The 23,509-nt window shown below is 41.9% G+C and overlaps 1 protein-coding gene across 3 annotated transcripts in view; it reads right to left on the bottom strand.

The window, feature by feature from the left end:
- The window catches only part of LOC132827851 (dynein axonemal heavy chain 9-like), a 504,454-nt gene that overhangs the window by 209,464 nt on the left and 271,481 nt on the right, over positions 1–23,509 (bottom strand). For all 3 annotated transcript variants that reach the window (XM_060844602.1, XM_060844601.1, XM_060844600.1), the window contains one exon: positions 18,623–18,856. In XM_060844602.1, coding sequence (XP_060700585.1) covers positions 18,623–18,856 — 234 coding nt within the window. The remainder of the gene's footprint in view (positions 1–18,622; positions 18,857–23,509) is intronic.

A 23,509-nucleotide genomic window follows, 5' to 3' on the forward strand; every position in this document is an offset into this window, starting at 1 on the left:
ATAAACCTCTATAAGGTCATCCCTCAGCCTCTGATGCTCCAGGGTAAACAGCACCAGCTTATTCAGTCAAGTCAGTCATAGGTCATATTTTTCAACTCATTACTAACTCATGGCGCATAAGCTGCTGAATTATTCTAAGTCACAGATCAAGACGTTTTTGGATAATCAGGGAATTAAACATCATGGAGATAATGTAGGAAGATGAAAATGAGGATGAGGTAGAAGGTCGGTCACAAATGTACCAGAATGGCAAAGCAAAGGTGACAGAGCAAATGGCCTACTCTTGCTCCAATTCATGTCCTTATTAAACTTGAAGGCTCTCTGCAGCATTTCAATCATAAAATATCAAAACAACATGAAAGGGGAACTGCTCTCATTAAGCATTGTTTCTTTGCTAATGATTTGGAGATGCCGGTGTTGGACTGGGGTGTACACAGTTAAAAATCACACAACACCAGGTTATAGCCCAACAGGTTTAATTGGAAGCACACTAGCTTTCGGAGCGACGCTCCTTCATCACCTGATGAAGGAGCGTCGCTCCGAAAGCTAGTGTGCTTCCAATTAAACCTGTTGGACTATAATCTGGTGTTGTGCAATTTTTAACTTTCTTTGCTAAGGGTGACACATGTATGTTATCACACTGCCACCATGATTTGACATGATTTCCAGTACTTCAATTATTTTTAGTTAATTTTTCTCAACACCTTTCTCATGAGCAGTTCCTTTAAAAACAACCACAACCATGTTTCATTTTGTAACAGGCTCTGCAGCAAACAAAGTTGCACACATCCTCCAGGAATTTGAATGGTGGTTCTCCAGCTCATGGCTGCGTAGCTCTTTTCGCTTCTTCTCACTTTGTTCGTCCTTCATCTTCAGGCATCAATTATTTTCTTCCCTCCCCATGTATCACAGCTCACCATTTCTTGCACCTCAGAGACGGTACCATGGAAACAGCCGTAACACTTTATTTGAGGCACCATTTTCATGAATTTATCACTATTAGAAGATAACAAGCTGTTGCTAATTAACAATCACACATTTTCCTAATCACTCCTACATGTTCAATTTTGTTGGTTAATGTACATTTCCATTCTCTGTCATTGCCTTCAACCCAGATGTGGGATTGTCAAAATGATGGCACAGGACTCATCCATTGGTATTCATATTTGTGCTGCTACTGGCTTTTCAGCTGGAGAAACATCTATGCTTAGCTCACTTAAGCCAGACATCTCCCTGCACCTGTTTTATATTCCTCATTTTCAACCATTCAATTCCCTTTTTAGATGATATAAGGTCCAGAGGAAAGGAACAACACAGATTAAAATGGTCTCTGGCATTTTAATGAAGCAGGGAACCAAAGTCAATCAGGAAATAAACAGCAGACAGAATGCAAACAAGGACATAAATACAAACCCGGATGGCTGCTGGAAGACAGAATTTGAAAGTATTTGAAAGCGGCACGGTGGCACAGTGGTTAGCACTGCTGCCTCACAGCGCCAGGGACCTGGATTCAATTCCCGCCTCAGGCGACTGACTGTGTGGAGTTTGCACGTTCTCCCCGTGTCTGCGTGGGTTCCCTCCGGGTGCTCCAGTTTCCTCCCACAGTCCAAAGATGTGCGGGTCAGGTGAATTGGCCATGCTAAATTGCCCGTAGTGTTAGGTAAGGAGTATATGTAGGGGTATGGGTGGGGTTCGCTTCGGCGGGTCGGTGTGGACTTGTTGGGCCGAAGGGCCTGTTTCCACACTGTAAGTAATCTAATCTAATCTAAAAACAAAATTTCCTGGAAGGTCAATTTTGAACCATGCAACATCTTAGCAAAGCAAAACTCTTTTAAGCAATTTTTGATACAAAAAAACCTATTGCTGTAAGATTCAAGAGGGTTATCTAATTAAATTTAACTTACATTTTTCATGAACTACAGGATATTGAAAATATCTCACATTACTTATTTTTTGCCAGGAAAATTCTCTGATAAACTAATTGACTGTATATCCTCCATATTGGCATTGCCTGCCAACATTCAACACCATGTGTGGGCACTCATCTTTTTCACAATTAATTACCAACCATCATGTGTCTAATGAAATATTTCTTACTTTGAAAAGAATATTTCAAGAAGATTTTGTGACTTAGGAAAGGTCCAAGTAGAACACGATGATAATGACTAAAAAGAATTCAAATAATTAGCTTACCTTAAATCATCATCATGCCTGGGTTGCAGAAATAGAATAGATAATGTAACAATTCATTAAGTCAGAATACATATCCTGTACATAGCACTAATCTTTTAAAGGCAAGAATTAAAATTCCATGCCTGGTGTACTAAGGTGAAATGTATACATCTATTTAAAGCTGACAAGACTTCTCATTTTGGTCATGTCAAGATAACTCAGAAGGGGAAAACTTCACTCAATAGGTTAAAATAGTCAGCATTAGTTTGGCCACTTGGGTTACCTCTCTCAATTGTTCTTTGCATTAAAATCAATACACAGAACAGCTAGGTGAAATGTGTAACAAACTGATGATTGATCTAATATCGCTCAGATTATCCGATCATCAAAAGTTAACACTTCCTGCTTTGTCCCTATTCCTTAGATCTTATGTTTTATTTACAAGGATTCATCAGTTGTCCACTCAAAGACAGATAAGGCAATCATAGGTGTTTTACATAAGCAATCAATACCTGGATAACACTTTGTGACTTTAGTTTCTCTTCCGACAAAGTGAAGATTATTTCTTGTTGGACATTGAGATTAAATGTAAAATAAAATCTACATCATACTGCACATCGAAAACTGTCAGAGGGAATAGCTGGATTCAGCCTAAATATTTCATATCTTGATCATTTCATCAAAAGCAAATTGAACAAGTCAATTTTAACTCAGAATCATGTATGCATATTTGTCTCATCTCCTAATGGTGAAGTGTCACAATAGCTTTTGTGGAATCATGAAACTGAGGGGGCCATTAACCTTTGATCAGTTTCCACTGACATCTCTGTTGCAATGTGAATAGAGCACTTTTATGCTTCAGGTAGGCGTAGTAATCGTGGCAGCCAACAGGTCCTCAGAGGCTGAGTACAGAAGAGCTGCCAACTTCTGCTTCACTCTCCCACTCTGGTGGGACTTCCATTCCTTGGGTCTTTGACCATGCTGTAGGATGCTGTACAAAATGGAGTCAAGTTTCTCAAAGAGAGTCGACACAGGACTCATGACAGCTCTGTAACCAGCAAGCAAGCTGCAAGTAACTTGTATACAATTCCACTCGGATCTAATTAGGGGCACTTCAGGAAGAAGTTTAAGGACTCAGGAAGGTGCTGAGAAGATATACGAGAATAGTACAAGGGATTTAGTAGCAAAGCTAGACAGGTTTCTTGCGAAGTACAGAAGGCTAAAGGAAAATTTGATGGAGTTATTATTCCAAGTTAATGGAATAATTTGAAGCACTTTGTGTATAAAATATGAGTGGCAGGTGGTCAGCACCGAGAGGATGGAGATTTAGTATAATTGACTGAAAAAGTCAGAGCCAACAGAAGGAAAATATTTAATGTACCAAGAGGATACGATGTACTAAGAACTGCCTAAAATAATCATGGAAGCAGATTAGAAGAAATTGGGTAAATTGAAGGGAAGAATTTGCAGGGCTGCAGAAGGAAAGAGTGGGAATAACTGGACAGGCTAAACCTCAGCATTAAAGGATTCTTTGAATTCTTAACTTGCTTTATGGACAACACTTCAGATTGTGCATGGGATTCAGGCTCATCACTTTTACTTTACAGCTTGTTTCTTATCTCAAGCTCATGTTTAATTCAAACAATGGAATTTGAATGACGTGTCTGTGGCAAAGTAACACTGCCTAATCCTGTGCATCTGTATTCGTGTGATCATATTCAGCCTTAAATTGCTGGGTTTAAAGTAACTCTAGTTGCTGTTAAAAAGAGCCTTGGGACCTCTTCTAACCTTAAAAGTTTTTTTTAAAAATAGGTTCATGTTGCTGCTACTGATGTTACAGTGTAAACGTACATCAGAAAACCTAATAAATTACAAAATTAAAACATGGAAATCCGAGGAATAGCCGAATGTGAAAGACATTCGCAAAAGGCTCCATCCCCATTGAGACAAATAAGTTAGAATTCACTTAGCGCTTGTTGCCACAAACACTCTCCTCTTCAATTGCCTAAGAAATGAATCTGGGAAGCTGTCCAAGAAATTGTTGCCATGGATTATGAAGCTAAAGCAAAAGAAAATGCAGCCTCGGAACCAATCAAAAGACACACACAGTGCAATTTCGGTAAAAGCTAAGGACATGTATTTAGTAAGCATCCACCATGACTTCAGGCTGTTTTACAACCAATTAAATACTTTCAAAGTGTAGCGCTGTTCAGGAATGAACTTGTTCACAGGACAGGTACAATCCCAAAAGCAACAAATCTGAGATCACCAAATATCTCAAAACATTTTACAATCAATGAAGCACTTTTAAAGTGTAGCCCCTGTTGCAGTGTTGGTTTAACGTCTACTCTGAAAGTCCGTGCCTCTGTCTGGAGTGCAGGAAATGTCAGCTTTGACTTTGCTTTCATGGCAATAGAGTGGCATTTGAATTACAACCTTCCAAATGACAGCCACGAATGAGTCGCTGCTGCTACCTATACTGACTCTCTCCAAGGTAACTGGAGGGAGCAAGATCCAGCTCTTGAACAAGCATTTGCATGAGGTACCTCACGATTAGTCAGAATAGGTTCAAGTGCCAGATGATGTAAATGTTTCTAGATAAAATGAATGGCTTATCCTCTGAGATTTTCTCCAGATCCAGCGAGGGCTATACAAGATCATAGGAACAGGAGTAGGCCATTCAGCCTCTCAAATCTGCTCCAGCATTTAATGAAATTATGGCTGATCTATAGTCTAATGCTACACACCCACCTTAGGTCCATATCCCTTAATTTCTTTGCTTAATAAAAATATATCTACCTCAGATTTAAAACTAACAACTGATCCAGCAACCACTGCCACTTGTGGATGAGTGTTCCAACATTCTACCACCCTTTGTGTGTGGAAGTGCTTGTTAACATCTCGCCCGAATTGCTTAATTCTCAGTCTATGCCTCCTACTTCTGGACCTCTGAATATAGAGTCATAGAGATGTACAGCATGAAAACAGACCCTTCGGTCCAACTCATCCATGCTGACAAGATATCCCAACCTAATCTAGTCCCACTTGCCAGCACCTGGCCCCTATCCTTCCAAACCCTTCTTATTCATATACCCATCTAGATGCCTTTTATATGTTGCAATTGTACCAGCCTCCACCACTTCCTCTCGCAGCTCATTCCATAGACGTACCACCCTCTTCATGAAAAGGTTTCCCCTTAGGTCTTTTTTATATCTTTCCCCTCTCACCCTAAACCTATGCCCTCTAGTTCTGGATTCCCCCACCCTAGGGAAAAGACCTTGTCTATTTATCCTATCCACGCCCTTCAAGACCTTATAAAACTCTAAAGGTCACCCCTCAGCCTCTGACGCTCCAGGGAAAACAGCCCTAGCCTATTCAACCTCCCCTTGTAGCTCAAATCCTCAAACACAGGCAACACCTTTGTAAATCTTTTGTGAACCCTGTCAAGTTTTCACAACATCCTTCCGATAGGAAGGAGACCAGAATTGCACGCAATATTCCAAAAGTGGCCTAACCAATGCCCTGAACAGCCGCAACATGACCTCCCAACTCCTGTACTCAATGCTCTGACCAATAAAGGAAAACATACCAAATGCCTTCTTCACTATCCTCCTACCTGCAACTCTACTTTCAAGGAGCTAAGAATCTGCACTCCAAGGTTTCTTTGCTCAACAACACTCCCTCAGACCTTACCACTAAGTATATAAGTCCTTCTAGGATTTGTTTTTTTCCAAAATGTAATACCTCGCATTTATCTAAATTAAACTTCATCTGCTACTCCTCAGCCCATTGGCCCATCTGATCGAGATCTCGCTGTACTCTGAGGTAACTTTCTTTGCTGTCCACTACCCCTCCAATTTTGGTGTCATAAGCAAACTTACTAACTATTCCTCCTATGTTCACATCCAAATATTTTACATAAATGACGAAAAGCAATGGACCCAACACTGAACCTTGTGGCACTCCACTGGTCACAGGCCTCCAGTCTGAAAAACAACCCTCCACCACCATCTTCTGTCTTCTACCTTTGAGCCAGTTCTGTATCCAAATGATTAGTTCTCCTGTATGCCATGAGATCTAACCTTGCTAACTAGTCTCCCATGGGGAACCGTGTCGAACACCTTACTAAAGTCCATATAGATAATGTTCAGCGCTCTGTCTTCATCAATCCTCTCTGTTGCTTTTTAAAAAATGAAATCAAGTTCATGAGATAGGATTTCCCACATGCAAAGCCATGTTGACATCCCTAATCAGTCCTTGGCTTACCAAATGCATGTAAATCCTATCCCTCAGGATTCCCTTCAACAATTTGCCCACCACTGACGTCAAGCTCACTGGTCTATAGTTCCCTGGCTTGTCCTTATCACCTTTCTTAAACAGTGGCACCAGTTAGCCAACCTCCAGTCTTTCCAGCACCTCACCTGTGACTATCGATGATACAAAGGGGCGGCACGGTGGCACAGTGGTTAGCACTGCTGCCTCACAGCGCCAGGGACCTGGGTTCAATTCCCACCTCAGGCGACTGACTGTGTGGAGTTTGCACGTTCTCCCGTGTCTGCGTGGGTTTCCTCCGGGTGCTCCGGTTTCCTCCCACAGTCCAAAGATGTGCGGGTCAGGTGAATTGGCCATGCTAAATTGCCCATAGTGTTGGGTTAGGGGTATGGGTGGGTTGCGCTTCGGCGGGTCGGTGTGGACTTGTTGGGCCGAAGGGCCTGTTTCCACACTGTAAGTAATCTAATCTAAAAAAATATCTCAACAAGAGGCCCAGCAATCACTTCTCTAGCTTCCCACAGAGTTCTCGGATACACCTGATCAGGTCCTGGGGATTTATCCATCTTTATGTATTTCAAGACATCCTCCTCTGTAATATAGACATTTTTCAAGATGTCACCATCTATTTCCCTACATTCTATATCTTCCATGTCCTTTTCCACAGTAAACACTGATACAAAATACTCGTTTAGTATCTCCCCCATTTCCTCCAGCTCCACACAAAGGCTACCTTGCTGATCTTTGATGGGCCTTATTCACTCCCTAGTTACCCTTTTGTCTTTCATGTATTTGTAAAAACCCTTTGGATTCTCCTTAACTCTATTTGCCAAAGTTATCTCTTGTCCTCTTTTTGCCCTCCTGATTTCCTTCTCAAGTATACTTCTACCACCTTTATACTCTTCTAAGGATTCACTTGATCTATACTGTCTAGACCTGATATATGTTTCCTTTTTATGCTTAACCAAACCCTCAATTTCTCTCATCATCCAGCATTCCTTACATCCACCAGCCTTTTCTTTCACCCTAAAAAGATTATACTGCCTCTGGACTCTCATTATCTCATTTCTGAAGGCTTCCCATTTTCCAACCGTCTTTTTACCTGCGAAAATTTGCCCCCAATCAGCTTTTGAACGTTCTTGTCAAATATCGTCAAAATTAGCCTTACACCAATTTAGAACTTCAACTTTTAGATCAGGTCTATCCTTTTCCATGACTATTTTAAAACCAGTACAATTATGGTTGCTGGCCCCAAAGTGCTCCCCCACTGACACCTCAGTCACCTGCCCTGCCTTATTTCCCAAGAGTAGGTCAAGTTTTGCTCCTTCTCTCGTAGGTACATCCACATACTGAATCAGAAAATTGTCTTGTACACACTTAACAAATTCCTCTCCATCTACATCCTTAATACTATGGCAGTCTCAGTCTATGTTTGGAAACTTAAAATCTCCTACCATGACCACTCTATTATTTTTACAGATTAGATTAGATTAGATTAGATTTACAGTGTGGAAACAGGCCCTTCGGCCCAACAAGTCCACACCGACCCGCCGAAGCACAACCCACCCGTACCCCTACATTTACCCCTACCTAACACTACGGGCAATTTAGCATGGCCAATTCGCCTGACCCGCACATCTTTGGACTGTGGGAGGAAACCGGAGCACCCGGAGGAAACCCACGCAGACACGGGGAGAACGTGCAAACTCCACACAGTCAGTCGTTTGAGTTGGGAATTGAACCCGGGTCTCAGGCGCTGTGAGGCAGCAGTGCTAACCACTGTGCCACCGTGCCACCACTGAAACCTCCTTACAAATTTGTTTCTCAATTTCCCGCTGAGTATGAGGGGTTCCATAATAAATCCCAATGATGTGATCATCCCTTTCTTATTTCTCAGTTCCACCCAAATAACCTCCCTGGACGTATTTCCAGGAATATCCTCACTAACTACAGCTATCCCTTATCAAAAACACCACTCCCCCTCCTCTCTTGCCTTTCTTTCTATCCTTTCTATAGCATTTGTATCCTGGAACATTAAGCTGCCAGTTCTGTCAATCCCTGAACCACATTTCTGTAATTGCTATGATTTCCCGGTCCCACGTCCCTAACCACACCCTGAGTTCATCTGCCTTCCCCGTTAGTCCCCTTGCATTGAAGTAAATGCAGTTTAATTTATCAGTCCTACTTGTTCTCTGCTTTGTCCCTGCCTGCCCTGATTGTTTGACTCGCTCCTTCTCCCAACTATACCAGTCTCAGGTCGATCTCTTTCCTCACTATCTCCCTGGGTCCCAACCCCCTCAACCACCAACACGCCCCCCCCCCCCCACCCCGTGCAATCGCCCCCCTCACCCCCACATTACTAGTTTAATCCTCCCTAGTAGCCCTAGCAAATCTACCTGCCATTATACAGAGGAAACTTGATTGTCCGAATACCAATTATCTGAAAATCGGATTATCCGAAGGAGATCTCGAGATCCCGATGGAAGCATTACATCAAAGATGTATTTCCAGCAGTGATCGCGTCTTTTGTTTACAGTGATTAATCAGGCACTGTCTCCAAATGACTGACCTCACGCCCCCTCTCTCTCCCCACACTTTCCCTGGAGTTCTACAGAGGGGTCTACCCTAACCCACCCCAGCCCCTTCCCAGGAATAATCTCTCCAACATTATCCTGTAGAGGGCAAATGTGGAACCTGTCAAACATTTGCAGTGAAATGTTGTGTAGGCCGTGGGGGGAGCATTGTTGGGGGCGGGGGCTCACACGTTTTGCACTGGGGGGAGGGGCAGGTTTGGACGTGGTTGGGGGCAAGGGGCGGGTTTGGACTGGATTGGGGGCGAGGGGCGAGTTTGGATGGGGTTGAGAGTGGGTTTGGATGAGGCTGGGGGCAGGGTTGGACAGTGTTGGGGGCGGGGGGCGGGTTTGGAATGGGTTGGGGGCAGAGGGGCAGGGTTCAACGGGGTTGGACCGGAGGAAGGTGGGAATCGAAAGGAGGGCAGTACGGGGGGCGGGGTCTCGGGTACTGTGCGCTGCTGCAGTCTCTAAATTAGGGAGCATACTTTAAAACTCTGGACCCCAGAGGAAAGGCATTTAATCGATTTTCCGAATAATCGATTATCCAAACGAAATAGTGCCCGCCCATCACATTCAGATAATCGAGTTTCCACTGTATTAGTCCCCTTCCAATTCAGTTGCAATCCATCCTTCTTGTACAGGTCACTTCGACCCCAAAACAGCTTCAATGATCCAAAAATATGAATCCTTCTCCCATACACCAGCTCCTCAGCCAGGCATAATACATCCACTCTATCCTCCCATTCCTGCCCTCACTAGCATGTAACACTAGGAGTAATCCAGATATTACTAGCGTCATAGAGATGTACAACATGGAAACAGACCCTTCGGTCCAACCTGTCCATGCCGACCAGATACCACAACCCAATCTAGTTCCACCTGCCATCGTACGGCCCATATCTTTCAAACCCCTCCCACTAATATACCATTCAAATCCCTCTAAATGTTGCAATTGTAACAGCCTCCACCACATCCTCTGGCAGCTCATTCCATACATGTACCACCCTCTACGTGAAAGAGTTGCCCCTTAGGTCTCTTTTATATCTTTCCCCTCTCACCCTAAACCTATGCCCTCTAGTTCCAGACCTCCTGACCCCAGGGAAAAGACTTTGTCTATTTATCCTATCCATGCCCCTATAATTTTGTAAACTTCTACAAGGTTACCCCTCAGCCTCCGACGCTCCAGGGAAAACAGCCCCAGCCTGTTCAGCCTCTTCCTATAGCTCAGATCCTCCAACCCTGGCAACATCCTTGTAAATCTTTTCTGAACTCTTTGAAGTTTCACAACATCTTTCCGATAGGAAGGAGACCAGAATTGCATGCAATATTCCAATAGTGGCCTAACCAATGTCTTGTACAGCCGCAACATGACCTCTCCACTCCTGTACTCAATACTCTGACCAATAAAGGAAAGCATACCAAACGCCTTCTTCACTATCCTATCTACCTGTGATTCCACTTTCAAGGAGCTAGGAACCTGCACTCAAAGGTCTCTTTGTTCAGCAACACTCCCTAGGACCTTACCTTTAAGTGTATACGTCCTGCTAGGATTTGCTTTCCCAAAATGCAGCACCTCGCATTTATCCGAATTAAACTCCATCTGCCACTTCTCAGCCCATTGGCCCATCTGGTCCAGATCCTGTTGTAATCTGAGGTAACCCTCTTCACTGTCCACTACACCTCTAATTTTGGTGTCATCTGCAAACTTACTAATTGTACCTATATACTCACATCCAAATCATTTATGTAAATGACAAAATGTAGAGGACCCAGCATTGATCCTTGTGGCACTTCACTGGTCACAGGCCTCCAGACTGAGAAACAACCCTCCTCCACCACCTTTGAGTCAATTCTGGATCCAAATGGCTAGTTCTCCCTGTATTCCATGAGATTTAAACTTACTAATCAGTGTCCAATGGGGAACCTTGTCGAATGCCTTACTGAAGTCCATATAAATCACATCTACTGCTCTGCCCTCATCAATCGTCTTTGTTATCTCTTCAAAAAACTCAATCAAGTTTGTGAGACATGATTTCCCATGCACAAAGCCATGTTGACTATCCCTAATCAGTCCTTGCCTTTCCAAATATATGTACATTCTCTCTCTCAGGATTCCCTTCAACATCTTGCCCACCACTGAGGTCAGGCTCACCGGTCTATAGTTCCCTGGCTTGTCTTTACCGCCCTTCATAAACAGTGGCACCATTTTGCCCACCTCCAGTCTTCCGGCCTCACCTGTGACTATCGATGATACAAATATCTCAGCAAGAGGCCCTGCAATCACTTCTCTAGCTTCCCACAGAGTTCTCGGGTACACCTGATCAGGTGCTGGGGATTTATCCACCTTTAACCATTCAAGACATCCAGCACTTCCTCCTCTGTAATATGGACATTTTGCAAGATGTCACCATCTATTTCCCTATAGTCTATATCTTCCATATTCTTTTCCACAGTAAATTCTGATGCAAATGTATTCATTTAGTATCTCCCACATTTTCTGTGGCTCCACACAAAGGCCGCTTTGCTGATCTTTGAGGGGCCCTATTCTCTCCCTAGTTACCCTTTTGTCCTTAATATATCTGTAAAAACCCTTTGGATTCTCCTTAAATCTATTTGCCAAAGTTATCTCATGTCCCGGCTTTGCCCTCCTGATTTCCCTCTTAAGTATACTCCTACTTTCTTTATATTCTTCTAAGGATTCACTCGATCTATCCTGTCTATACCTGACATATGCTTCCTTCTTTTTCTTAACCAAACCCTCAATTTCTTTAGTCATCCAGCATTCCCTATACCTACAAGCCTTCCCTTTCACCCTGACAGGAATATACTTTCTCTGGATTCTTGTTATCTCATTTCTGAAGGCTTCCCATTTTCCAGCCGTCCCTTTACCTGCAAACATCTGCCTCCAGTCAGCTTGCGAAAGTTCTTGCCTAATACCATCAAAATTGACCTTTCTCCAATTTAGAACTTCAACTTTTAGATCTGGTCTATTCTTTTCCATCACTATTTTAAAACGAATAAAATTATGGTCGCTGGCCCCAAAGTGCTCCCCCACTGACACCACAGTCACCTACCCTGCCTTATTTCCCAAGAATAGGTCACGATTTGCACCTTCTCTAGTAGGTACATCCGCATACTGAATCAGAAAATTGTCTTGTACACACTTAAGAAATTCCTTGAGGACCTCCTTTTTAAATTCTTGCCTAACTCTCTGTAATCTCCGTTCAGAATTTCATCCTTTTCCCACCCTACATCATTGGTTCCAATGTGTACAACGACCTCCTGATGGGCCCTCTCCCCTTTGAGTACATTCTGCACCCTCTCTGAGACATCCTTGATCCTGGCATTAGGGAACCAACACACCATTCTCAGTTTTCGCTGCTAGCCCCAGAAATGTCTGTCTGTGCCTCTGACTAGAGAGCCCCCTAGCACAATTGATCACTTGGAACCCAACATACCCCTCATTACATTAGAGCCTGTCTTGGTACCAGAAACTTGGCTATTTGTATTATATTCCCCTGAGAATCCATCACCCCTTACATGTTCCAAAACAGCATTCTTGGTTGAAATGGGGATAGCCATAGAAGACTCCTGCATAACCTGCCTACCTCTCTTATCTTTCCTGGAGTTAATCCAGCTATGTGACTGATTCTGCGACTTTTCTCCCTTCCAATAACTGCCTTCCATCAGACCCTTTTGCTCTTGTAAATTCATCATCATTTCTAACTGTCACTCCAAGCAATCCATTCGATCTGACAGGATTTGAAACCAAAGGCATGTGTTGCAGATATAATCCTCAGTAACATATTAACTCTCCCTAAATTCCCATTTCCGACAAGAAGAGCATGTCACTCTACTAAAGGCTATTTTTGCTTCTTCCAATCTACAGACCAGAAAATAGCACTGTCTTATTCCTCTACAAAACACTGTTCCAGGCTAACTTAATACTTATGACTTCAGAGACATATTTCAATAAAACATATAGTCAAAAAAGAACCCACTCTACTCACTATTGTTGATTTGCAGCAAGGCCACCAATTAAAAGTATTCACTTATCTATTTCTGTGCTGTGATCTCTCTCAAACAGGTTTGTCCAAGATTTGTTGTGAATTTCGCTGTTTGTTAAGTTTTCCTAGATGCACTCTGATGTCCAGCAATGTATGAATTCAAACAGCAAAGGTAGTAACTGTGCAGGTTCACTGTGTCAGTTAGCAGTGTGGTTTTCTTTCTCCCTCACTCTGTCTTGCACTGACCATGTGTTGTTTTGTCTGTCCTTCTCCCTTTTAAAAGTGTCATTGTTTTGACTTTTTTTTCTCCAAAGTTCCAATACAATACAACAGCATATATAACAGTAATTGTTACTCCTGGAATTTAGTGAAATCACCTCCAAACCCTAAATTACCTCAAAAAAAAAGGGCAACCTGTTATAGCCAGAAATTTTTCCTGTCCTCCATCTTGGATTACTCAGTATCCCTCTACCAATGTCTCCCTAATATTCAAAAGCAAGAAATGGCCTCTATTGCTCAGTACAAAACATAACATTTTTTGACAGCAGAAGTTAAACAATCAATGCTCTTAAAATCATCAATACCTTATAAGAGGTGCAATAGACTCATTTGATTAACAAGAAGGAAGGTTTTGCTCTCTGAACATCCCCAGTCACAATATGAACAGATTACCCCACAAGTGGACTTCTTCAAAGGCAAACCCTTTGTGATTACATGTCCTCTTCCTACTCGGTAGCAAGGCCTAGGTTCAAATCCCACCTGCTCCAGAGGAATGGAATAACACCTCAGAAGAGGCTTATGAGGAAATACCCTACAAAGTGTGTGGCCACACCACTTTGGTGACTGTTATGTAAGGTAACAGTTCTGAAAGGGTGCATGTTGAAAACTGCAGTAAGTTCCACTCAATCTGATGAGGAACAGTCTTGCAGGAGACAAAGACGAATTCTGATCTCAATTCTCATGAAGACAGGCAAACGAGGAGTTCAGCTCAAAATTTTAATAGTGACACACATCAGCATTGTCTCCTTCAATCCTAGTTATTATATCTTTGAATCATTTATAAAATTAATTTCCTGAGGATTTACTCGAGGTTCATCCTCTACTACTGCAAAGGTAGGTCCTTAGACTTACTTTTGGAGCATGGATGGCTCGTATTGCGCAATGGTGATGTCCTGACCTCAAGGTCAGAATGTCTGTGTTCAAATCCCTCCTGCTCTAGAAGTATGCGGCAACATATCTGAATAGGCTGATAAAACATATCTAAGTAGAAGGATTGGGAGTAACACTTTACTCTCAGCATGACAATGAGTGATAGACATCACTGCTTAAATATCACATGACAACAACAGTGGAAGAAGTCCACTGGACCTGTAGGAACCAGTTTGAAGAGAAATTACCACTTTAAGAATGTCACTATTTCACAAAATAAGCGAAGGATGCATAGATTCTAACTTGTGAAATGGCTAAATCAGAAAAAAAAAATCATATTCCTCTTCAAAGAAAAAGAAAATCAATGCATGAAATTGACTAAAGAACAGTTGGATGCTTGACAGGGCAGCTATGTGATCTTTCTGAATAGCTGAACTAACCTCTATCTCCTGTGATCTTGTAACTGGGTTGAAGTGGAAAATACTGAGCTTTTCTTTTTTAAAATCTCAATTATCACAGACAATTCCAGATATCGTCCAACCTTTCTGAGTAATACCATTTCATAGACTTGCAAGAACAACTGAACAACCTATTTTTAAAAGCTCCACCAAGTTTCAATTAATATTACTTAAATACACAGCAATTGGAATTCACCGGTTCAGTGATTAGCACTGCTGCCTCACAGCACCAGGGACCCGTGTTCAATTCCACCCTCGGGGGAACTCTCTGTGTGGAGTTTGCTCATTCTCCTTGTATCTACATGGGTTTCCTCCGGGTGGTCTGGTTTCCTCCCACAGTCCAAAGATGTACAGATTAGATGGACTTGCCTTGCTGAATTGTCCACAGTGTGCAGGTTGATTGGCCATGGAAAGTGCAGAGTTACAGGGATAGGATTGAGAGGTGGGTCTGAGTGGGCTGCCTGTCAAAGGGTCAGTGTGGACTCGATGGGCTGAATGGCTTGCTTCTACACTAGGCTGGCATGGGGGCTCAGTGGTTAGCACTGCTGCCTCACAGCGCCAGAGACCCAAGTTTAATTCCAGCCTTGGGCGACTGTGTGGAGTTTGCGAATTCTCCCAGTGTCTGTGTGGGTTTCCTCCACAGTCCAAAGATGTGTGGGTTAGGTGGATTGGTCATGCTGAATGGCCTGTAGTGTTAGGTGCATTAAAAGGGCCTAAAGTAGCCTTCTACCAGATCCCTCCAAATGCTAAGGCTGCTGGAGATAACCAGGTTAAAGAATATACGTATACAAAAGGTCAGGCCCTGATATCTCATGGTGACACAGATTGTCCGTGCCTTTGGGCAAATCTTACAAATGAGGGCAGTTCTCATGATACATTTGCAAAATCCTATCAACTTTAGCAGCCAAGCAAGTGACAAGCAGTGATGGAATCGATAATTACTTGGCTTGTGTGGTTTTGTATTAATGCATTATGCATGTAGTACATTCAGGGAAAGTTACTATCTCAGCCAGCCAAAGTAACTGACTTACCGCACTGCAGAAAATTTTGTTACAAAAAAAAAGGAAAAAAAAAGAACAACTAAATGATTGTCTCTTTGAGCAATCAGGTTTGCCTGAGTTCAATTCTAAACATGTTCATCCTAAACCAGGAAATCGGACTCATTAAAGAATAAAATCAAGCCTGCCTTTTCTACATACTGCATTTAATCCAAGTTCCACCAGGCTTGGTCTATTTCAGGAAAGCTCTGAAGACCTTTGCCATGATCTTCAGTGAGAGTCAAACCAAAGTCCATAATATCTTTCTACATTGGCACTTTCATTAAGCAAGGCCTATAACTTCATTTAAACAACCATTCCTCAGCCTTCTGTGCTACACAGAAGCCACCATTTTCTACAGTTTTCCACTCTGTCTGAATTATATGTCAAGTGAGCATGGCAAACTTAAAACATGTTTATGTTGGCTGTGGGCTCCAGATGAGCATTAAGCATATGATATCTCTGAAACAAGACAGGTCAAACCAGAAACAGTCTGTGCACTTGACCTTCCGTTTCATGCCAATAGAAGATTATTGACTCCTCCTTGAACTTTGAGGAAAGCTCCAACCATGAAAACAGCCATTTTAAAATTCTGACTTTGTCCCTGCTTTAAACAATATCAGGGTCTTTTCGCAAACCTGCAGAGCACAAATCAGAGACAGGACTCCAAGATTCCAGCTCATAATGCTTGAAAGTATCCACTGCAAATGTGTGATCACTGTACTAATCCTTACCTCTGATCTAGTTAATAGTAGAACAACTCCTTTATAACTGGGCAGAAAAAAGCAAGCTGTTTGTGGTCACAACTAGTCACTGATATCCTCCCTCATCACAAACCATAAATTAACTAGAGTCATAGAGATGTACAGCATGGAGACAGACCCTTCAGTCAAACCCGTCCATGCCAACCAGATATCCCAAACCAATCTAGTCCCACTTGCCAGCACCCGGCCCATATCCTTCCAAACTCTTCCTAATCATATACCCATCCAAATGCCTCTCAAATGTTGCAATTCCTCTGGCAGCTCATTCCATATACGTACCACCCTTTGCATGAAAAAGATGCCCCTTAGGTCTCATTTATATCTTTCCCCTCTCACCCTAAAACTATGCCCTCCAATTCTGGACTCCCCGACCCCAGAGAAAAGACGTTGTTTATTTATCCTATCCATGCCCCTCATAATTTTGTAAACCTCTATAAGGTCACCCCTCAGCCTCCGACGCTCCAGGGAAAACAGCCCCAGCCTGTTCAGCCTCTCCCTATAGCTCAGATCCTCCAACCCTGGCAACAACCTTGTAAATCTTTTCTGAACTCTTTCAAGTTTCACAACATCTTTCCGATAGGAAGGAGACCAGAATTGCACGCAATATTCCAACAGTGGCCTAACCAATGTCCTGTACAGCTGCAACATGACCTCCCAACTCCTGTACTCAACACTCTGACCAATAAAGGAAATCATACCAGATGCCTCCTTCACTATCCTATCTACTGCGACTCCACTTTCAAGAAGCTATGAACTTGCACTCCAGGGTCTCTTTGTTCAGCAACACTCCCTAGGACCTTACCATTAAGTGTATAAGTCCTGCTAAGATTTGCTTTCCCAAAATGCAGCACCTCGCATTTATCTGAATTAAACTCCATCTGCCACTTCTCAGCCCATTGGCCCATCTGGTCCTGATCCTGTTGTAATCTGAGGTAGCCCTCTTCGCTGTGCAATACTCCTCCAATTTTGGTGTCATCTGCAAACTCACTAAATGTACCTCTTATGCTCACATCCAAATAATTTATGTAAATGTCAAAAAGTAGAAGACTCAGCATCGATCTTTGTGGCACTCCACTGGTCACAGGCCTCCAGTCTGAAAAACAAACCTCCACCACCACCCTCTGCCTTCTACCTTTGAGCCAGTTCTGTATCCAAATGGCTAGTTCTCCCTGTATTCCATGAGATCTAACCTTGCTAATCAGTCTCCCAAGCAGAACCTTGTCGAGGAGTATACTTAAGAGGGAATCAGGAGGGCAAAGCGGGGACATGAGATAGCTTTGGCAAATAGAATTAAGGAGAATCCAAAGGGGGTTTACAAATACATTAAGGACAAAAGGGTAACTAGGCAGAGAATAGGGCCCCTCAAAGATCAGCAAGGCGGCCTTTGTGTAGAGCCACAGAAAATGGGGGAGACACTAAATGAATATTTTGCACCAGTATTTACTGTGGAAAAGGATATGGAAGATATAGACTATAGGGAAATAGAGGGTAACATCTTGCAAAATGTCCACATTACAGAGGAGGAAGTGCTGGATGTCTTGAAACGGTTAAAGGTGGATAAATCCCCAGGACCTGATCAGGTGTACCCAAGTACTCTGTGGGAAGCTAGAGAAGTGATTGCTGGGCCTCTTGCTGAGATATTTGTATCATTGATTGTCACAGGTGAGGTGCCGGAAGACTGGAGGTTGGCAAACGTGGTGCCACTGTTATGAAGGGCGGTAAAGACAAGGCAGGGAACTATAGACCGGTGAGCCTGACCTCAGTGGTGGGCAAGTTGTTGGAGCGAATCCTGAGGGACAGGATGTACATGCATTTGGAAAGGCAAGGACTGATTAAGGATAGTCAACATGGCTTTGTGTGTGGGAAATCATGTGTCACAAACTTGATTGAGTTTTTTGAAGAAGTAACAAAGATGATTGATGAGGGCAGAGCAGTAGATGTGATCCATATGGACTTCAGTAAGGTGTTCAACTATTAGTTAAAAGAAAAGACCTCACATCTCAGACTCTTATACATGCACATCATGTTCCTAAGTGCATTTCAGGATTAAAAAATGGCATAGCTTTTTAACTTATGCTTTCTTCAGACGTATGTAACTTAACACATGAAGACTGCAACATTAGGAACAGCCAACCTTGTATTAATTTCAAGGAGAAAACCTCCACAGTAACACATATTGAGATTGTACTTTACCTGTGCTGATGTACTGTTCAGCTTCTCCAGTCCATTCTCCAAACGCTCCATCTTGGCTGTAAGTTCTTTGCTCTTCTTAGCCAGCAAATTCTGATATAACTTGATCTGTTCAAGGAAGGACTTGGGTGTAGTATAATTGTAACGCCGATCATTTGCTAAGTAGGACTTGGATATCTCATTAACAGTAATGTGGACATATGCCATAAACTTGCTGACAGAATCTTTTATTGCAGGCTGAGGAAGATAAATTGTGAGAGAAACTTGTCTTATAATGTTTTCCATTGACAGAAAGTCATATATTCGCACAGTCTGTGAAAATATTATCAAAGAAAAGGAACTATGAAGTGATTGGCATTTACTAATGCAACTGTAATCCATTTACAACCATGAATCTCACAGAAGTAATCCAGTTCTATCAAAATAAATACTTTTTTTTTAAATTGCAGGACAGCATTATTTCCAAACAACACTGAAGGTGGTTGAGACATCATGATTTCATCAAGAACAATATGTTTTAATTGTCAATAATTGGTATGGCTGTCCTGCTTTGTGTTTCAAAGTACTGAAATTCCAATTGATTGTATTAATCCAATATATTTTGTACAGCTGACTAAAGAGTGTGATGCACTGGAGAACAAACAAATAGGACGTCCACAATATTAGCAATATTTGCTTTTAACCATTTAATCTATTGCAGTTAATGGCAAATTAATTCAAAGAGGACCAATTTGTTTTCAAAGAATTAGCCATGTTACAAGCATATCCTCAGAAACCACAGCTTGATACAGGTCGACAACACAGAAAAAGCCCCTTCTTCCCACCAAGTCTGCACTGATCAAAAACATCCACCTGACTATTCTCATTCCATTTCCCAGCATTGAGCCCATAGCCTTGTATGCCTTGGCAAATAATCAAAATGTCATTTTGTTGATAATTTTTAACATTTAATTTCAGATATGTTACATTATGGTAAAAAATAACCATGAGTTTCAGGTTTCGGGTAAGGATGTGAATGCATTTAAATACCATAAAACGCAATGTGATTAATTAATATAAATTCACTAATATTAATTAAACTGGTAAAATCAAGTGGGAAGAGTGCTTATATCTATTTTATTGGTTTAGCAGAACTAATCCACATTAAAGTGTGGTTCCAGCTATCCGGGCCTTTGAAATGTCAATGTAAATTTTCTTTGCTCCACAGAATTCCACAGTAACTCCATTTCCTCCCTGTCTTAAATGTGTGACTCCCTACTCTAAGGTTATACCTTTTGGTCTTAGACTTGACTACAAAGGGAAGCAATCTATCCATGTCTACTCTGATAAGTCACCTAAAACTTCTGAGAGATTTAATAAGGTCACTACTCATTCTTCAAGCTTCCAATGAGTACAGGCCCGATCTACTCAACCTTTTCACGTTTGACAATCCTCCAGGGACAGTCTCAGCCTAACCTGGTGACTGCTTTGTAGAATATCTACGTTCTGTCCATAAAAAAAGACTCTGAGCTGCCAGTTGCCTGTCACTTCAATACACCACCGTGTTCCCTGGCCAACATCTCTGTCACAGGTTTGCTGCAATGCTCCAGTGAAGCTCAGCGTAAGCTGAAAGAACAGCATCTCATTTTCTGCTTGGGGACCCTGCAGACCTCTGGACTCAATATGAAGTTCAGTAATTTTAGAACCTAAACCATGTCCTAGCCCTATCACTCACACCACGCCTTGTTATCACATAGTCTGCCATTATACAATACCCATTATGAGCCACTAACAGTCTCTATAAACAGCTACTCACCCTCCCAGCCAGATCATTATCGACTCCTTTGTCTGTTCAACTATTCTTCTCTCTCTTTGGGGCTGTATCCATACCTATCATTTAATCCTCACTTAAACTTCACCCCTCCATCCCTTCCCAAAACCTCTCTTCTGCATATAAACTGACATTTTTCTAGCTACCATCAGTTCTGAAGTGTCACATGACCCAAAACATTAACTTTGATTTCTCTTCACAGATGCTGCCAGACCTGTTGATATTTTCCAGCAACTTCTGGTTTTGTAACTTGCATGGACTGCCTGCAGTGCAAATCTCTCTCTCTTTAGATAAGGAGCCAAAACTGTTCACAGAATTCCAGCTGTGGTCTGACAAGTGCCTTGTATCGTTTTAGCATGACCTTCCTACTTTTATACTCCACTCCCCTTGAAATAAAAACCATTTGCCTTCCCTACTACCTGCTGAACTTGTAAGACAGTGTTTTTGAGATTTATGCACAAGAACTGCCAAATCCCTCTGTGAAGTATCCACCTGCAGTCTTTCTCCATTTAAATAATGTTCAGTCCTCTGTTCTGCCTGCCAAATACATAATGTAATTGCATGTGAGCAGTCTGCTGTGTGCTACATGCTATGAAGTGCAATGTAAAAAATGACTAGACTCATGGTCACCTCAGTCATGTAACGCATTAATGGAGTTGTTGACTAGTTTTACCAATCAACCTCAAACAGTTAGTGTACAACAGATCCAAACAAAAGCCCCCAGCAAGATAGCCTTGGGAATCACAGCTCTAAAGTCATGTCTAAAGCCATAACAGGCAAACATATCCACCAGGAACAGTAAAAGCGCCCACAGTTAATGAGACAAACTAAATATCATATTGGATCAAGGGAGGTGACTTATAACAAAAACTGCCTAAAAAAAGTGGTAACTCTGAGGTTTGAGAAAATGTTAGAATTCAACAAAGGATTACCAAGAAACTGATCAAGAGAGAATAGAATATGAATGTGAAATATAAAAATGATAATACAAGCTTATGTAAATATGTAAAAAGGAAAATATTAACAGCGAAAATGTGGGTCCAGTACAGGCAGAAACAACAGAATTTATAGAAGGGAATAGAGAAGTTGCAGGGAAGCTAATACATTCTTTGTATTTGTCTTCACAGAGGAGATACAAGAAGTCTCCCTTAAATAATTAAGATCTAAGGGTCTCGTGAGACTATGGAACAGAAAGAAATTAGTATTAGTAATAAAAGAGCATTGGAGAAATTAATGAGACAAATTAAGTTGACAAATCACCAGAACCTGACGACCTTCACTGTAGAAAGCTGAAAGAGATGGTTACAGTGATATTGGGTGCACTGGTGACTATCTTTCAAAATTCTATTAATACTGCAACAGTACTTGGAGATTGGGAAGTTGCAAATGTAACCTTACTGCTTAAGAAAGGAGGGGGAGGTAAAGAACTACAGATCTGTTCACCAGATTGGCAAGTTTGGGATTGTTTTCCTTGGATCAGAGAAGGCTGGGCATGACAATGATTGAGGTATTCAAAATTGTGAGGGGTAGAGATAGAGTAGACAGGAGGAACCAGTTTCCCTTGGCAGAGAGATCAAAAGACCAGGGGTCATAGATTCGATCTAAATGGCAGAAGGATTAGCGGGAACATAAGGAAAACCTTTTCTGCACAGAGGGTGGTGGATATCTGGAATTCTCTGCCTGAGTTAGTGGTGGAAGCAGAGACCCTAAACTCTTTCAAAAAAGTACCTGGATCTGTGCCTTAAGTGCTGTAAGGTGCAGGGCTATTGGCTGTGTGCAGAAAGTTGGGATGAGAAAGGGCATCTTAATGTCTTGTATCAGCATGGACAAGATGGGCCAAATGGCCCCCTTCTATGCTGTATCATTTCTATGGTTCTATATTCAGAGTACAGAAAACACTAAAATCTATTATAAGAGTTATGATTATTGGATATTTAGGAAGTAATTTCCTGATGAACATAATCAACATGGAATTATAAAAGGAAAACAATATTTTCAAAACTGTTTTGAGGATGTTGCTCACAGTGTTGTGGTATTTTGGATTTTCAAAAGGCTTTTGATAAAGTCTCAGACATGAGGCTAGTCAACAAAACTAAACCCCATGGGATCAGGGATAATAAAGCAGCATGGATTGAGGATTGGTTAACTGGGTGTCAGCAAAGTAAAACGAAATGGGTCACTCTCACATTAGCAAGCTGCGGCAACTGCCACAAGTGTTTGAAGTATCAGCTATTCATAATCAATTTCAAACACTTGGATGTGGTGGCTAATTGTGATATTTCCAAGTTCAGAGACGATGCAAAATTTGGAGAGAAGGTGAATTGTGAGGAAAATGCAAAGAGGCTTCAAGGAGATTTAGGCAGGCTGAGTGAGTGGGTAAGGTCATGGTACGTGAAATATAAAGTGAATAAGTGAGAGGTCATCACTCTTGTAGAAGGAATGAAGGAGTAGAGTATTTTGTAAATGGTGAGAGATTGGAAAGTCTTGATTTTCAAAAGGGCCCAGATGACTTTGTTCACAAGTCACTGAAAAGTACAGCACAAGTACGGCAAACAATGTGGAATATAAATGGTATATTAGCCTGTACAAGAGTATGTGAGTACAGGAGAAAGGAAGTGTTGCTTCATTTATATAGAAAACTATGAAACTGCACCCCGGAGTGCTGTGTGCAGTCAGATCCACCTCCTGAAGTGAAGACATGCTTGACCTAATGGGGGTGCAGGGGAGATTTGCCAAACTGGCAGGACTGCCCTGTAAGTGAGTTTCAAGAAACTGAACTGTATTCTCTGAAGTTTAAAAGAATGAGAACTTATCTCATAGAAACTCAGAAAATTCTTAAAAAGATAGTTAGAGTGTCTCGGAACAAAAGGACTGACTCCATTAAGGACTGACATGCAGAAAAACCTCTTCATTTTTGAATTCTCCACCGCAGAGAATGATCATTAAGGAAATTCAAGACGGAGATTGATAGATGTTTAATCACCAATAACATCAAGGGAAATGGGGATAACACGGGAATGTGGTGTTGAAGTAAATGGCTCTCCATGATCTAGAATGATAGAGCAGCCTCGAGGGGCTAA

Source organism: Hemiscyllium ocellatum, chromosome 25 (genome assembly GCF_020745735.1).
Source record: "Hemiscyllium ocellatum isolate sHemOce1 chromosome 25, sHemOce1.pat.X.cur, whole genome shotgun sequence".
Taxonomy (NCBI): Eukaryota; Metazoa; Chordata; class Chondrichthyes; order Orectolobiformes; family Hemiscylliidae; genus Hemiscyllium; species Hemiscyllium ocellatum.